An 18,205-nucleotide genomic window follows, 5' to 3' on the forward strand; every position below is an offset into this window, starting at 1 on the left:
TTTCTCAGTTCAACCGTCATGAAGGACAGTGTAAGAAATTCTGTTTATATGTAGCGCCACAGAGCAAACAAAAAGTACAGTCACCATGTGCTTTACTGCTCAACTGTTTTAACTGTGGTGCTACATATAAACAAGAATTTCTAACAGATTATGAGCCCAGAAATCCAAGTGTGGTGCAACAACATAAACAACCCAATCATAACCAGCTACAGCAAATAAGTGCAAGATACAGCAACAGAAAGGAGACTGCAAGAGAATAAAAATAAAATGGCCAGTAATACTGTGGCAACAAAGATTTCATTTGCAAACCAGATAAACCAGAACTATCAGTTTTATAAATTCAAGATGAAGATGCTGCTAATAAGAGAAGGTACATGGTGACTGTACTCTCCGTTTGCTCTGTGGTGCTGTAAATAAACACATTTCTAACTAAAAAACAGGAACAGAAAGTTCCTCCTACAGGGGCCACACTTCTCCTCCCCCCAAATGATATTTGAGGGAGGAGAAGCCATCATCAATGATCTGGAAGCCAATTAGCTTCTCCCTTTAGGGGACTATCCTCTGCTCCAACACAGTGGATCCAACCTTCAGCTCAACTGGCACCAGGGACAATGTAGTTCTTCAGTTCCTAGAACTGCCTCTATCTGCTATATCTAAGGGAGATGAGATGTTTCACCAGCACTGAATGTACTTTTGGGGCAAGTGCCAGGAACAAGAAGAAATGCACAGCATTGCCCCAACCTACAAAGGAATTGTCGGTTGCAACAGTTGCTGCAATATTACTGCAACCAGCCATATGTGCTGGAATTCATTGGCACCGCTCTCTTGCTTACCAGGACATGTATATTAAACCCAACAGTGTCTCCTATATAGTTGGTTACATAATTAGAGATCAGTACGGTTACTATGGACATTACTCAGCTAGATATGGTGTCTCTACATGCATGTTCTTTCCCAGACTGTAAGGCCATTTCCCCCCATTTCCTATTAGCCTCAAAGCTCTGCTACCCAGGTGTGCCCATTCTATGCTTATCTGATCCAGGTAAAGTAATTTCACAGGCAATGGGAATTATTTTTCAAGGTGCAAACAATTCAAGTCCCCTTCTGTGAATCACAGCAGAACATAACCCATAAAAAGTTACTCTGTGTGGATGGACTTTGAAATCCTTGATGCTTTCTGAGCTTGGTTATTTGCTTACAGACATTTCATTGCCCAACTGGGTATATCATCTGTAGTAATAAGTACATCGCTGCTCATGTTACCTAATTGGGTAATGAAATACCTGCAGGCCAACTCAAACTCAAGAGAACAATACCAAAGACTCCACAGTTCAACCCCAAGTTACAGATACATATTCTCTTCTGTAGGATATTCTTAGACTTAGTTCCGTTCGAAATCTTACTTTTGTGGATTGATTTTATTGCAAAACCAGGATGCTTCCTGAAAAGTTGAAGTAAAGGTAAAGGCTCCCCTTACACATATGTGTTTGTCTTTCCCGACTCTAGAGGGTGGTGCTCATCTCTGTTTCAAAGCCGAAGAGCCAGCGCTGTCCAAAGACGTCTCCGTGATCATGTGGCCGGCATGACTAAACGCCGAAGGTGCACGGAACACTGTTATCTTCCCACAGAAGGTGGTCTCTGTTTTTCTACTTGTATTTTTACATGCTTTCGAACTGCTAGGTTGGCAGAAGCTGGGACAAGTAACGGGAGCTCACTCCCTTAAGCGGCACTAGGGATTCGAACCTTCAACCTGCCGACCTTTCTCATTGACAAGCTCAGCGTCTTAGCCGCTGAGCACCACATCCCTCAAAGTTGAATTACAGCTGCACAAACCCCAGGTAGAATGGCGAAGTATCTTCCAATATTATTTCTTTGTGTGCTTCCCTCATCTGAAGTGACCCAGGTAAACAATAAAGAAAAGGGCCTTTTTTGTGTTGTCCCCCAGTTTGGTAGCTCCTTCTCTTGAAGCAAGATTCGTGGTCCTGATCCTGCCCTTGACCTTGGAGGATCTTGAATCAAAGATCTTGGCCTTGATCTTCTTTTCTGAGCAGATGGTGGTTTGGGATTGGTCTAAATTGGTATTTTTCAGACTTGGCTACCGTGTGGACGTCACCTCTCATGCTGGCTAAGGAATTCTGGGAGGTGGAAGTGCACATATTTTTAAGCTACCGAGTCTGAAAAACACTGGCCTAAGTTATCTTTCTGGAGAAAAGGGGTAATCTTTTAAACCTGAACCCTCTGATTGTGAGGAGATTTAGTGGGATTCCTCTGTCTTCTATGGAATGTGGCTTGGCCAGATCTTGCTCACACATGCCTAAAGAGTAACCTGAATGGAAAATTACACTCTCTTTTATCCAGTTATGAGATCACCCTTCCTTAATCAATATAATTTAGGTATGCTGGGTCTGCAGTTCCCAGAAGTCAGTTTTAAAGGCGCCAGAATGCAGAAGGGTGTGTGTTTGTGTGTGTTTAACTCACTGCAGGGGAGCCTGGAAAAAAAAGGGAGCATACCAGTACACAGGATATTCTATTTGTTTTCTTAATAAATCATGAGCTTTGGCTGAAATTATATTGCCGTAAATCCCCACTCCTCATCCTATCCTAATGGTGAAATGCAAATCTCTTGCCTTTGACTCAAGTGTTTGACTCTTGATGATTCATGGACAAGTCCATACAGTCTTGGCAACAGGTTTTTTTTGGAAGTGGTCCTAGGGCTGAGAGAAAGGCACTGGCTCGAAGTCACCCATCTGGCTTTGTCCCTAAGGCTACAACTAGTCTCCAAGCTTCCCATCCGTGGTGGGATTCAAAATCTTTTACTACTAGTTCTGTGGGCGTGGCTTGATGGGCGTGGCAGGGGAAGGATCATGTAAAATCTCCACTCCCATACCACTCCAGAGGAAGGATGCTGCAAAAATCTCTATTTCCTACCCATTGCAGGGGAAGGTTACTGCAAAATCCCAATTTTCTCCTGATCAGCTGGGACTCGGGAGGCAGAGAATAGATGGGGGAGGGGGCCAGTCAGAGGTGGTATTTACCTGTCCTCCGAACTACTCAAAGTTTCCACCAGTTCTCCAGAACTGGCCAGAACCTGCTGAATACCACCTCTGCTTCCTATCCTAAGTCTCAAGCTTGCTTATGAAAAAGTTCTCCTGACAGGAAAAGCTAAAGATAAACACAGTTGACTTTCCAGCTGTTCCCAAAGAGAGCAGAAATCTTCAAGATTTTCCCCTCCTAGGTGGGTCCACACAGCATCCAAAAGTCATCTTGGGGTCCTTCTTAAGTGGCTCCCATTCAAATCCTGGGGGCAAGGCTGCCAAAGAACCAGCTCTGTCAGCAAACGCAGAACATCATGGGCGGGAGCTCTCCCCCACCCTACATCTCAAACCAAGATAGCTCTGTAATATTTTGTGTAAAATAAAATATTACATAATATTTATATAAAAAACAACCTCTAGTCCCCAAGACGTTTTCAGTCTGCTCCTTTCCTGGAAGTACTTGCAAGCAGAATTTCTAGGAGGTTTTTGACTGTCGAAGGCAAAATTTCATCCTTTTGCTACAAGTCTGTAGAGAGTCTCAGTCAACCAGACCGTGGCTGTCCCAAATGTGTTTTTTTCAGGAAGCAACTGGACTTTCTGTTTTGTTTTTTTCTTTTGAAGACATTTCACTTCTCATCCAAGAAGCTTCTTCAGCTGCATTCCATTCCCCACTATCCTGTCAGAGTTGAAGAAGCTTCTTGGATGAGAAGCGAAATGTCTTCAAAAGAAAAAAACAAGAAAGTCCAGTTGCCTCCTGAAAAAAGCACATTTGGGACATCCTTTTGCTATGTTTTCTCCACTCTTGTTTCCAGTGAATCTGTTACCATTTTTTCCTCTCTCTCTACTTTTGAATCCTTTCGTCTGAAAAAAAACAACGCCCTGGGAATATTTTACTGATAAGGGAATATGAATCTTTAAGGGAGGCAGACGAACAAGAGAAGTCCAACTGAACTCCATTATGCATTGATGGAACTTGCAGCCAACAGCTACCCCTTCCTTGAAGGAAATCTGCCAAGCCAACTTACCTTCAGATCGCCTGAAATATTGGCCCCGGCTAGGATCCCAGTGGCTGAGGGGAAGAAGATGGAGAACATGCCAAAAAAGCTTCCAGAATCTCCTCGCCATTGAGGTGCGAGGTTCTCCAAGAAGATGTCACCTTGAAGAAGGAAAGGATTTTTTTAAAAAAAAAAATCAAGCAAGTACCCCAAAAGCCATTGAACTTTTTTTTGTTTTAAAGGCATTTGGCATTTCCAAGAATCCAGACTGTAGAGTTGCCTTAGAAAGAATCAAGCTATTTGATTATCTGCTTTAATGTGGTTTCCTTTAATTAGCAGCAGCTCCTTAAGATTATTCTACTTGATGACTCAGAAGACGGGAACCTGGAGCTTCAGTAGGCACAGCAGATACCTGAGCTCTTTCCCTTGTCCCCCAAAAATAAAGGCTCTAGTCCTCCTCCTCCTCATCACCATCTCCTTTTAAGTACCCCATCATCCCTCGCAGGGTGGAAGCTGGGCAACTGAATGGAACTATCAGAGTGTTTACTGGCCAGATGCCCTTCCTGTCACCGATACAGAGTTTTGTTCAGCAGATGTATTCTCATTGTTCCCAGAGAGAGAGAAATATCTTCCTCTGCCCAGGATCAAACTCACAGCCTCCTGATTGTGAGGTGAGAGATCCACCTCTGGGCACTCAGGCTCTAGTCCTCATGATTCCAAATAGAGGACACTTTTAATACGAACATAGGAAGCTGCTTTACCGTGTCTCAATACTCAGAATGGTTAACCATAATGTACTGAACAAACTAGAATTTCCTGTATTCACAAATCCAATTATGGCTATGTGAAGAGTACGTAGTGGCCTGGTGGATCAGTGCAATGTGTGAACGCCAGGCAGGGGGGCAGACAACTGATCTGTCTTTGGCCAGGGATGACCAATATTGTTTTAGACAAAATTTGTTCTGTGTCTGAGTCCATTAGAAGTCCCATGGTCAGAACCTGTGACCTCCGCTGGGCCTGTTGTGGTATCTACTTCTGAGATTCAGTTCTTCCTGAATATGGCCTGCTCTATTATGTTATTGAACTGTACAACATGTTCGGAACAATTAGGAAAACATGCTGCAAGAGTATAAAGAGTATAAATATTGCAGCTGCTGCAACTCTTTAAAGCAGCTGCTTCTCAGAAGATACAGCTGCTTTAAAGAGGAGAGCAGTATTTGTATTGCTACATAAACTGGGAAGCCATGAAATCTGTGTTATATAACTATGATTCTGTCCAGAAGATCAAGAAAGAGCCGAGGTGGCGCAGTGATTAGAGTGCAGTACTGCAGCCACTTCAGTTGACTGCTAAGCTGCAGTTCGGCGGTTCAAATCTCACCGGCTCAAGGTTGACTCAGCCTTCCATCCTTCCGAGGTGGATAAAATGAGGACCCGGATTGTTGGGGGGCAATATGCTGACTCTGTAAACCGTTTAGAGAGGGCTGAAAGCCCTATGAAGCGGTACATAAGTCTAACTGCTAATTGCAAAGTATGAGTCTTACCACGATAGCTGAAGTAGCCTTTAGACATTTTTGCTGGTGAGGCCGGGATTAATGTCCCGACGAAATAGTTGATGAAGGATACCATGATGACAAAGAAGAAGACCACTTGAGCCTGGAAAGAGAAGCAACAAGAAAAAAGATATTAAAGCTTCATTCCCGGCTGGATCAGCTTCCTGATCCTGGATTTCATAGGAGACTTATTTAATATATATGGATTTTACCTGAATTTGATTATTAGTTATTTTAATTTACTGGCTAGATACAGGTAGTCCTGTACTGAGCCCAAAATTTGCATTGTTGTGTGAGACCTTTGTTCAGTTTTGCCCCATTTTACGACTTTTCTTGCCACAGTTGTTAAGTCAGTGTTTCTCAACCTTGGCGACTTTAAGTCCTGTGGACTTCAACTCCCAGAATCCCCCAGCCAGCATAGCTGGCTGGGGAATTCTGGGAGTTGAAGTCCACAGGACTTCAAGTCGCCAAGGTTAAGAAACACTGTGTTAAGTGAATCGCTGTAGTTGTTAAATTAGAAACACGATTTTAAAGCAAATCCGGCCTTCCCCATTGACCTTGCTTGTTGGAAGGTGCACAAAAGCTGACAACACCCCTCTGTCCCCAGACACTGCAACCGTCATAAATATGAACCAGCTGTTATGCCTCTGAATTTTGATCACATGACTATGGGAATGCTGCAGCGGTGCTGAAAAACAGACAACAGTCACTTTTTCGAAGTATCATTGTAACTTGTCACTAAATGGACTGTTGTAAGTCGAGGACTACCTGTATATCCTTGGTGCAGTTAAGCTCTACAAGGTTCCCTGAGTAGATAGTGCAGCTTTGCAGCAGAAATAGAAGTAAAAAAATTGTCTTTTTTCTCCCCTTCCTAAACTTGAGGACAGTTTGATTATTTCTATGAAGATCTGGCAATCCAAAAATAAACCATCTTTGCATAACCCATTTAACTTATTGTTTTCTCCCTCCCTCCCTCAAGGATATTTTGCCTAACAGTCCATACCATAATGCTGCTCGGCTCCTTTTTAAGATTTCAACACCTAGCAGTCAAATGTTTTGTGTGCTACCATATAACAATACGATAGCGATCGTATAATAAGGTGTATCCATATCAAGAACAGCTTTGCCAGATAACCATCTTAGACCAGTGTTTAATATTCAGAAACGAGTCTATCTAGTTTTCCTCTTCATAAACATTTGGCAAACCTTCCCAAAGTTGTTGTTGCTGCTGCGCAAATTGTCAGATGACAATAGATCCAACACGGAGAAACAACCCCTCCCCTTCCAACCCACATTTCTTGGCTTCAATCATCTTCTCTAACCGCTAAGATCTACTCTCTCCTTCGGACTGCCCACCCATCCCAATGTCAACACATCTGTGCCATTACTTTTGCTTCCCATTCCATGCCAGCCAAAGCGATTCCAAGGAGGCAGGTGACAGTAATCACACCCACGATGCGGATATCGTTCACCGGATCAACCATCACGGCATCCGACTCCTGTGGAAAGATGGAGAGGGTGAACATTCCCGTCACACCAGCTTCCTCCTCTAAGCAGCCTCCCAGATGCAAACTGGTTGATCCTACCCATCCTGAGAAGGTTAGATCAGCCCAGCAATGCCATCTGTTCTTAAAAGGTGGGAGCAGTACTGGGAGAAGGGTGGGAGGAAGAAAAGAAGGGAGGGAGGGAGGAGCGGGAGAGAGAAGGAAGGGAAAGAAGAAAGAAGGAGGGAGGGGAGGGGAGGCAGGGAGGGAGAGAGAAGGAAGAGAAAGAAGACCGAGAGGAAAGGATGGAAGGAAGGAAGGAAAATAAGAGAAGGATGGAGGAGACTTAGAAGTTGAGGGGCAGAGGGAGGAAATGAAGGAAGAAAGGAAACAAAAGAAAGGAAATGAGGGAGAAGAGGGGGAGGAGGAGAAGGAGAGAGGGAGGAGAAGGGAAGGAAGGGAAAGGAAAGGAAGGGAAAGGAAAAGAAGGGAAGGGAAAGGGCAAATCTTTTATAGATGCTGTAGAAGTATGAGATCTGGAAATTGAAAGGTAAAATTGGCTTCATCAGGAATGCCAAGCAATCACCCCATAATACGCACAACTAACATGCTATTAAGCAAACAGTGAGAACAGTGTTTCTTAATCTTGCCAACTTTAAAATATGTGGACGTCAACTTCCAGAACTCCCCAGCCAGCATGCATCCATTGCTACAGCACGCTTCCCATGCCAGTTGAGGGATTCTGGGAGTTGAAGTTCACCCATCTTAAAGACTGCAAGGTTGGGAAACCCTGAACTAGAAGAACAGAGGAAAGACAAGAGTTTTTTTTTTTCCACACGTACCACCAGCAGGTCCTTCACTGTTTCGGAGAAACCCACTACGTGCATGGCCACAGCCACAGCATTGGCAAAGGAGAAGAGAAGGCCAATGGATCCACCAAGTTCTGGGCCCAAGCTGCGAGAGATCAGGAAGTAGGTTCCCCCTACACCCAACATAAGCAAAATGAAGTCAGTTTTGTTTTCCCTATAACCAGACCAGTAAATTTAAAATCAGAAATAGAAGGTTTTTGCACACTGGAGAAGCAGCCTATAAAAACTTTATTCAAACAACATTTATTGTTGAACATTAAACAAGGCTAAACTCTGTGAAGAACAGTTGCAGGAATTGGGTACATATACTTGAGTGGAAAGAAGCATAGGTGTGACATTATTCCACAATGAAAAGGAAGTCAAGCTATTCTCCAGAGCAACCTAGAAGTAAGGAAAAATTTCAGGACACTTAGAACAATTAATCAATGGAACAACTGGCCTCCAGAAGTTGTGAAAGCTCCAACACTGGAAGTCTTTAAGAAGAGTTGGGCAGCCCCTTGTCTGGAATGGTACAGCATCTCCTGTTTGAGCAGGGGGTTGGATTAGAAGACACCCCCCCCCCCCAAGGTCTCTTCCAACTCTGTTATTCTGTTATTTATTGTGGGCAGTTGCTAGGTGCCTAGTGTGTGCAATCTTGGCAATCCTTACAACACTTCTATAAAGCCCGTCAGTATTATTGTGATGTCTTGCCCTGGAGGTCATAGCAACCAAACCTTTGGCAAAATGGTTTGCCAAAGGCTGCCTTGGTGAATTCATGAGTGGAGTGAAACTCTTCTGGTTTCTAGAAAGAGTTTGTGTAGCTGTGAATATGTGAGCTGCAGAAGGTAAATTCAACTGAGGCTACAACCAGGGGTGGGCTGCTGGGGGGTTCAGGAGACCCTCTAACAGTTCAGAGAACCTCCAAATCCCTCTCCTGGCTGGCTCCACCCATCATGCCCCTCCCCTCCCAAGAGTCCCCACATGGCCTGTTTTGGAGCAGGTAAGTGCAGGGCCTGTGGGAAGGCTCCGGGAGGGTGAAAAACGGGCCTATCAGAGGTCCTCTGGAGCCTGGGGAGGCTGTTTTCAACCTCCCGGAGGCTCGAGAAAAGCCTCTGGAGCCCGGGGAGGGCAAACCCCCCCTCCATGGTGCAGGAGGCCGACTAAGCCACTCCCAGCATGGGCACACCCACCCAGCAACTGGGCAGAGAACGCCTTGATAAATTTTTTGAAGCCCACGCCTGGCTACAACAGACAATGGACGTTCACCTTTGCTTCAGACCTGAACTGGAAGAGAGACAGGAGGAAGGATCCTACTCCCAGAGAAAGCCACCATCAGCCAAAGCATCAGACAGAAAGACAAGACACAATGGATGAAAAGTAAACCAGGAGGGAACCAACCTAGAACTAAGGAGAAACTTCCTGACAGTGAGAACAATGAACCAGTGGAACGGCTTGCCTCCAGAAGCTGTGGGTGCTCCATCAATGGAGGCTTTTAAGAAGAGAGTGATCTGAAATGGGATGGGGTCTCCTCCTTGAGCAGGAAGTTGGGTTAGATCTCGAAGGTCCCTTCCAGTCTCTGTTATTCTGTCCATCTGTTTCTCTGATCGTCACCTCCCAGAATATTATCCTGGACTTTATTCTTAAATAACACGTTGGTTTCTTGGTTCTAGATTTTATGAGTCTTTGCCCATGGACTGAATTGTACAAATCAGCAGGGCTTGGATAGCCCTTCGAGACAGTTCCAGAGTCTGGAAACTAGATTGGGAAATCTAACAGGCCAGCAGGAAGAGCTCAAGGCCAAACCGAGGGAACATCATCCCAAAGTGAGAGCCAGCTCCATAGGGAAATCTGGCAGACTCTGGCAGATTTTGAAGAAATAAGCATAGTTGGATATGAGGAGCCGAGATGGCGCAGTGGTTAAATGCAGCACTGCAGGCTACTTCAGCTGACTGCAGTTCTGCAGTTCGGCTGTTCAAATCTCACCGGCTCAGGGTTGACTCAGCCTTCCATCCTTCCGAGGTGGGTAAAATGAGGACCCGGATTGTTGTTGGGGGCTGACTCTGTAAACCGCTTAGAGAGGCTGAAAGCCCTATGAAGCGGTATATAAGTCTAATTGCTATTGCTATTAATGTGTGGATGGTAAAATTGACCTACCCTAAGGCCATAATCTAGACTGGTAAGTCTGTTTCACCTGCAGGTTTCGGGGAAGAAAATATTCCAGAGGAATATGCCCAGCCCTTCCCCATATCTACGAGCCTATGAAGACACTATCAGTCAAGCGGCACTTAAAAGGGGTATCTGCTACCTTGTCACTGGTGCTGCCCAGGGAAGCAAATCAACGCTGTGGGGCTGGAGAAGAGATAGCATGGAAGAAAATGGGGGTGGGGGGAACCAGAATTGGACCTTAAATAATAAAGAGGCAGAACACAGAATATAGAATAGTCTTCTAATCTAACCTTCTGTTCAAGCAATTCCAATTCTGGGCAAATGGCTACCCAATATCTTCTTAAATACTTCCAGTGATGGAGCACCGATAACTCCTGAAGGCAAGCCGTAGCTCTGATTAACTGTTCTCAGTTGCAAGGAAATTCCTGCTTAGTTCTAACTTGGATCTTCCCTTGATAAGTTTCCATCCATTATTTTCCCCCCTGCTCTCAGAAGAAATTCTCATGGGGCTGAGATTTGGTCTCTTTCCATCGTAGCTCCTGGGCTCTTCAAACCTTCTTCCCACCACCACGTTCAGCCATCTCCCTTTCAAATGCAAGAAATGCCACCCAGCCATCCTCAATCTTGTTAGTTTCTTTATCCGACGTCTATTCTAACACTTCCACCTGCTTTTCCCTGCACCAACAACTTTTATAAGTCGCCCAGGGAAACCTACAGTGAGCAGGAGCAGCCATGGCTCTTGTGGAAGACTCATTTTGGAAAGGTGAATAAGTGTCGAGGGAAGACATTGAAGGAGCGGCCAGAAGAAAGCATGAGTTGGAACCCAACTTGATCTGAATTCCTTGGAATGTCCTCCCCTAAAGCAGTGGTTCCCAAACTTGGCAACTTTAAGACTTGTGGACTTCAACTCCCAGAATTCTCCAGCCAGCTCTGCTGGAGTTGAAGTCCACAAGTCTTAAAGTTGCCAAGTTTGGGAACCACTGCCCTAAAGCAATGACGTTGAGAGGACCAAGGACCGGGCAAGAAAATGTTCTCTAGAATTAGATGTCTAGTTCAGGGGTCTCCAAACTTGGCAACTTTTAGACTTGTAGACTTCAACTTCCAGAATTCCTCAGCCAACTGGGAGTTGAAGTCTTAAAAGTTGCCAAGTTTGGAGACTTACAGTCTGGTCAATTGCTCCCACAATATACTCTGATTTTTTTTTTTTTTTGATGGAGAACTATGGCAACGTGGCAACCTGTGGCTGACTTGGGAATTCTGGGAGTTAAAGTCCTAAAGTTGCCTTTAATTGTCCACCCCTGCTGAAGATGGAAAGTTTAAGTACCTTCAAATAAGCTCTCATTATGTTAAAGCTATGTTAAAAAAAAAAAAAACTAAAACTATGTGAAAAAAAACACTGTCTGGATGTTCCTTTTTTTTCCTCTACCCTGGGCCCCTTGAATTGGCTTCTTGGACTCTGCCCAGTTTTGTACTTTGACTTTTTTCTCTTTTTATGCTTCCTGACTTGGAACTGTGATGATTTGGTGTAACTGTTTGTAGGATGGCTTTACCGGAACTGCAGAAACCTGAATGGCCATTAGAGGGCAGCAAAGAGATACGCAGACAGACAGACAGACAGACAGACAGAGTAAACTAGGCCAGCAGCTGAGCCAGAAAAGGATTTGCAAGATTGTAAAAGATGATTTACCTGCTTTGACTTTGCCGTTGGTGGAAATTGCAGAGATGGAGAGACCAGTAATGCTGGTCACCACAGAGGACATGAGAATGATCAACCAGGTTAGCCCTGAAAGAACAAGGAACATACGGTAGTTTGGAAGCATGGCTGTCTTAATATCCATAGCCTAATAATGTATGCATTTAACAAAGAGGTGACCAATGGTATTATGTTTTTTAATACAGGTAGTGCTAATTTAACGACTGCCCTGTTTAGCAATAATTCAAAGCTATGATGAAGTTGAAAAAGTGATGTTACAACCGGTCCTCACATTTATGACCATTGCAACATTCCCATAGTCACGAGATTTGCCATTTGTGGGTTTCCACAATTCTGGCATGCAGGTTCATAGGAGAAGTCAGCAGTACAATTGCAATCCCATGATGCCTGCTTAACAACGTGCCTGACTCATTTAATAACTGTGGAGGAAATGAGGTCATAGGTTCATCCCTGTTGCGTGATGTCTCCCTTAATGACTGTGTTGCTTAGCAACAGAGTTGCAGGCCCCAACTGTGGTTGTTAAGCAAGGGATATCTGTACCAGATTATAAGATTTTAGGAGCTTTCTGTCCAATCTTGCAATTATTAAACTGTAATTATTCAGCTAAAATTATCTACTTATATTACATTATTTCTGCCTTGCTTTCTCCTAATTTGAAGGCAGCTTGATTAGCTTTTTTTATTAAGTTAAACAATTTGTTCTTCTGTTCTGAAGATGAATAGTCATTTTCTGTGGACAAAATGCATTTCAAGATACAAAAACACCCTGCAGCATTAAAATATATATCTTTCCCCTCCTTGCATGTATGGATAACTCTCAACTTATAACAAGTGAGCCCAAAACTATTGTTGTATAAATGTTATTAAGTGAGTTTTGCCCCACCTTATAACCCTTCTCGCCACATTGTTAAGTGAATCACTGCAGCTGTTAAGTTGGTAACTCGCTTGCTAAGTGAATCTGGCTTCCCGTAGGCTTTGCGTCTCAGAAGGGGAACACGTGAGGCTGCAACCGTCATAAATACGAGCCAGTTACCAAGTGATGGAAGTTTCATTGCCCAAGCATGGGGAAGCTGCGAACGTTTTAAGTGTGAAAAACGGCCATAAGTCCATTTTTATCAGTGCCATTGTAACTTCGACCTTCACTAAACAAATGGTCGTATGTCAAGGAGTATCTCTACATGATATCAAGGCTGGCTATGTATGATTTAAGAACCAGTTTTTCAGTAGGGAGAAGGTGAAATCAAGAAAATAGTTCCTCCGAAAGGTGCTTTTTCAAGAGGCAACTGGACTTCCCAGTTTTTCTTTGAGGACGTTTTGCCCCCCCCCCATCCAAGAGGCTTCTTCAGCTCTGACTGGATGGTGGGGAACACGACTCATTGAATAGTCAAGAGCTGAAGAAGCCTCTTGGATGGGGAGGGGGGGGGCAAAACGTCTTCAAAGAAAAACCAGGAAGTCCAGTTGCCTCTTGAAAAAGCACCTGTGGGAAAACCATGAACTGGATGACAGAGAATCTCCATAAAAATAGTCCCTCGTTGATTCCACAAAGTCTCTTACCTATGCCAGCCTGGGCCGTTATCCAGGGCAAACGGAGATAAAGAATCACACCCCAAATATTCAGCATGCATCGGATCTTGGGAGGAAGAAAAGACACGGGTGAAAATCTGTTCACAAAGTCTCATTATTTTATTATTAGTTACGTTTTTTTTATCCTGACTTTATTAGTTTTATAAGTCACTCAAGGCGATGAAGATACACCTAGTCCTCTTCCTATTTTCCCCACAACAACAACAACACTGTGAGGTGGGTTGGGCTGACCCGGAGAGGGATCGGCCCAAAGTCACCCAGCCAGCTTTCATTCCTAAGGCAGGACTAGAACTCACAGTCTCCTGGTTTCTAGGCTGACGCTGTAACCACTAGGCTAAACTGGCTCTCAGTGGCATGTATTTTTACTTAGGTCAAGGTTCCCCTCACACATATGCGGTAGTTGTTTCCGACTCTAGGGGGCGTTGCTCATCTCCGTATCAAAGCTAAAGAGCCAGCGCTATCCGAAGACGTCTCCGTGGTCATGTGGCCGGCATGACTAAATGCCAAAGGTGCACCTGTTACCTTCCCACCAAAGGTGGTTCCTATTTTTTCTACTTGCATTTCTACATGCTTTCGAACTGCTAGGTTGGCAGAAGCTGGGACAAGTAACGGGAGCTCGCTCCATTAAGCGGTGCTAGGGATTCGAACCGCCGAACTGCTGACCTTTCTGGTCGATAAGCTGAGCTTCTTAGCCACTGAGCCACCACATCCCTTGACTTTTACTTAAAAATTATTAAGAAACCATGACATTAAGGCTCCAACTCAATCAGTGGCAGCTCCAGGCTTTATTTATTCCCAATTATGGGACTGTTGACATCCCACCCATCCTCTTGGGTCAAATGAATTCACACATTGCACTGTGAACTTTACCATGACTCCCGTCACCCAGCCAAATCGAACGGGCATTGCTTCCGGTTTGGGATCTTCCACGTCCTTTTCCTCCCCATCCTTAGAACCAGTTTCCATATTGGGGTCAGAACAGTCTGAGCCCCCAGGATATGCCTGCCCTTTCCCCTATTTAAACAGAGAGAGAGAGAGAGAGAGAGAAGAGAAAGAAGTTGAAATTAGTTCCAATGTGAATCACCTATAGTTCTGCGCCTTAACATTTTTGTAGCTGATCTCCTTTCTGGTGCTCTCCAAATGTGCTGGATTTTGGCTCCATCCTTTCCCCAAAATGTGACTTTGTGGAAAAAAGACTGGTGCTTTCCCCACACACTGTGTTAAATTGTGATTTATTTTAAACATGCAGAACAAAATAATTCGGTTACTATACTGTATAGAAAAGAAAGGCTAAGGGGTGACATGATAGCAGTGTTCCAATATCTCAGGGGCTGCCACAAAGAAGAGGGAGTCAAGCTATTCTCCCTATTGGAGAATAGTTTTACTCCCTCTTTTTTGTGGCAACCCTTGAGATATTGGAACACTGCTATCATGTCTACCTTAGTCCTTCTTTTCACTAAACTAGACATATCCAGTTCCTGCAACCGTTCTTCATATGTTTTAGCCTCCAGACCCCTAATCATCTTTGTTGCTCTTCTCTGCACTCTTTCTAGAGTCTCCACATCTTTTCTACATCGTGATGATCAAAACTGAATGCAGTATTCCAAGTGTGGCCTTACCAAGGCATTATAAAGTGGTATTAACACTTCACGTGATCTTGATTCTATCCCTCTGTTTATGTAGCCTAGAACTGTATTGGCTTTTTTGGCGGCTGCTGCACACGGCTGGCTCATATTTAAACGGTTGTCCACTAGGACTCCAAGATCCCTCTCACAGTTACTACTATTGAGCAAGGTACCACCTATACTGTACCTGTACATTTCGTTCTTCTTGCCTAAATGTAAAACCTTACTCTTTTCACCACTGAATTTCATTTTATTCTTACTGGCTCTACATTCTTACCGGTTCTGCGTTCCTCAACATGTCCAATGAGGGCCGGATCTTCCGCCTCCCAGGGGGTGCAGAGAGCGCATAAAACTCATATCGGGGACTAGCATCAATCGAAGTCTCATAATCAGGGGGAGCTGAAAGAGATCCGTTTCCTTCTGCTTGCGTGGAAGAAGGAAGATCCGGTTTAGGAGTGTGGTTGGCTTGCTCCGGGGGAAGGCCATTTTGAAATTTTTGAACTTTGAAACGTCCAAAGGAAAGGACAGTTTTAAAGGTTGAGGAATTTTCTTCCATGACCTTCTTAGAATTGTTCCCACCTGTTAGGAAGAGAAATAACATATATGTGTTTATAATTTTTTTCCTGCAAGGCTGCCCCCTTTGATTTTATCCACCACTTAACAAGACAGGAGTTAGGTAGGCATTCGTGATTTGACCCGTCCCATTCAAGCCAGTACTGTCCATGGGATTTTCATGGCAAGGTTACTGGAGAGGGTCGCCATTTCCTTCTCCAATGGATCACATTTTGTCAGAGTTCTCTGCTATGCTGGAGAAGACTCCTGCGAGTCCCTTGGACTGCAAGGCAATCCAACCAGTCAGTCCTAGAGGAGATCAACCCTGACTGCTCTTTAGAAGGCCAGATCCTGAAGATGAAACTCAAATACTTAGCCACCTATTGAGAAGGAAGGACTCGCTGGGAAAGATAGAGGGCAAAAGAAGAAAGGGAGGACAGAGGATGAGGTGGCTGGATGAAGTCACTGAAGCAGTCAGCATGAGCTTAAATGGACTCCGGGGGATGGTAGAGGACAGGAAGCCCTGGAGGAACATTGTCCATGAGGTCAGGATGGGTCAGACATGACTTTTCAACTAATAACAACAATTCAAGCCAGTATTTTAACCATTATACCGTCTCTCTTACTTAGCTAAGGCCGCAACTTGAATTTAGTCCTGGTTGAGCAGTTCCTGGGCCCAGAAATGTATTATCACAAGATAATCCTTCATCCCCAAATTTTAAACCACACAAGAGGGTCCTGAACAAGATAGAACATTTATCCTCGAGGTCCTCATGCACACATACTGTGTTTCTGAGCAAGGCAAAAAGCTCCTGGCAGTGACTATACAGAGCCTTCTTATTATAAGTCACCTACCCAATAACTGAACCTCTCTGGCAAGATAACCATGTGATTTAAAATACTGCAAAGAATTAGAGTTTAGAATTAGAATAAAAAGAATTTATTCCATAACATAGGACAGATTATTTTTACAAGAGTATTTTTCACGAGACTCTTGTGATTTAGAATTTGATACCTTGGATAAAGAGATGTATAAAATAAGAACAAACCCACAGAATATTTACAAGTATATTTGGTTCTGTTAGTCCTGGGAATAGAAAAGTTATATATGGCTCATATTCTTTCTGTATATCTGTTTCTGAAAAGCAGAAATGTTTTTTTTTTCATATCAGAAGCTGAAGAGTTCCATTCCAAAACACCCAGTTCAAAATAATTCAAGCATGCCCTTAATTAACACCAAAATGATTAAATTTTCAAGATCATTTTCCTAGTCTAGTTGAACTATATTCATCACAAAGCTTTCTCCACTTTTCTCTTTATTTTTACAAGTGAAAAATAAGACACCATTACTCTAAACTCAGTTTGAACCTCTTGTTTCCATACAGCTTTGAAATGCATATCATGTTTTCTAATCCATTAAATAAAGGCATAGTGGCAATGGGCTGCCATCTATAAGCAATCAAGCTTTATCTAGGTCATTGATCTGCATAAAATACTATTATAGGATGGCAATTTAGCACCATCTCTACACAAACAGCCTAACTAAGGTGCAATAAAAAATGAGCTTTTAAGATTACTGCCCCAACTATAAAATAACATCACAAATATAAATTGTTAAGACAACAGTTTAGTGTAGTACAGTTTAAAATAATGTGAGATAATGTTAATATACATTATAAAAACCTATGGAAAAAATAGCAAAACATCAGAAATATTAGCCAAAGACTATACAAACATTGTATTGCAAAAATCTCCAGGTAAAATATAATTGGTACTGATATTAAAACTATATAAGCTATGATGAAATGGCAGTAGAAAACGGCAGTATGCACTTCATAAAAAACGATAGCGGTAAAAATGGTCATGTTAAATTATTAGAAATAAAATCAATTACACAATAAAGTCATTACAGAATTAAAAGCACAGTCTCCATCTATCCTGATCTTGCCAAGGACATAATCAAAATACCGTACTTTTCAATTTAGCACATTTTCTAGGATACAGAAAGAAAGAGATGCACTATTTAAGTTGAACTAATTCTCAGGTAGAAACTACAGCAGTTTCCCTATAAGACCACATACAAATATATCAAATCAGAGGTAAATCCCATTGAATTCAGTTGATTTTCTTCCAGGAAAAATATAAGCTGGAAAAAGAAATCTCCCACATTCAAAACATTTGATTTATGTTCCTGTTATTTTAACAGTATTATTAACAGTATTATGTTAACAGACCAGGGGGAATATACCTCATCAGAAAAAAATATGAAATTAATCCATTAAAGTTAACTAAAGAATTTTGTGCCACTTTAAGGATGAATCTGATTTCTTGTGGTAGAACTAACCCCAAGAGCTTAAGAGTCATGCTATAATAAATTAACAAGAGCCACAAGGATGGTTTTGACTTTTACAAACTCCCATTTACTGGGGCAATGCATTTTCCTAATAATTAAATATATTTAAATAATAATTATAAAATTAATTAAATATATATTTGACATTTATAAAATATATTTTACATATATTTTACATATTAAAATATATTTATTATTAGGATATTTATACCAACCTTGGTCTCATCCAGCAGAATTATTATTTTCCTTCCAAAAGGCTACACTGCAACAAGATACAGGAATTATTTTTCTTAGGGATGG

The 18,205-nt window shown here is 42.8% G+C and overlaps 1 protein-coding gene across 1 annotated transcript in view; it reads right to left on the reverse strand.

Moving 5' to 3' along the window:
* The window catches only part of LOC106549928 (solute carrier family 12 member 3-like), a 41,592-nt gene extending 26,036 nt beyond the window's left edge, over nucleotides 1-15,556 (reverse strand). The window contains exons 1-8 of the mRNA XM_087712010.1: nucleotides 15,278-15,556; nucleotides 14,246-14,389; nucleotides 13,346-13,421; nucleotides 11,766-11,861; nucleotides 7,907-8,046; nucleotides 6,969-7,079; nucleotides 5,572-5,683; nucleotides 4,061-4,191 (exon numbers count right to left, since the gene is read on the reverse strand). Coding sequence (XP_087568136.1) covers nucleotides 4,061-4,191; nucleotides 5,572-5,683; nucleotides 6,969-7,079; nucleotides 7,907-8,046; nucleotides 11,766-11,861; nucleotides 13,346-13,421; nucleotides 14,246-14,389; nucleotides 15,278-15,556 — 1,089 coding nt within the window. The remainder of the gene's footprint in view (nucleotides 1-4,060; nucleotides 4,192-5,571; nucleotides 5,684-6,968; nucleotides 7,080-7,906; nucleotides 8,047-11,765; nucleotides 11,862-13,345; nucleotides 13,422-14,245; nucleotides 14,390-15,277) is intronic.
* Nucleotides 15,557-18,205: the final 2,649 nt, after the last annotated feature.

This window comes from Thamnophis sirtalis, unplaced genomic scaffold, assembly GCF_051295495.1.
Source record: "Thamnophis sirtalis isolate CommonGarterSnake01/CBP01778 unplaced genomic scaffold, rThaSir2_p1.2 scaffold_4, whole genome shotgun sequence".
Lineage (NCBI taxonomy): Eukaryota > Metazoa > Chordata > Lepidosauria > Squamata > Natricidae > Thamnophis > Thamnophis sirtalis.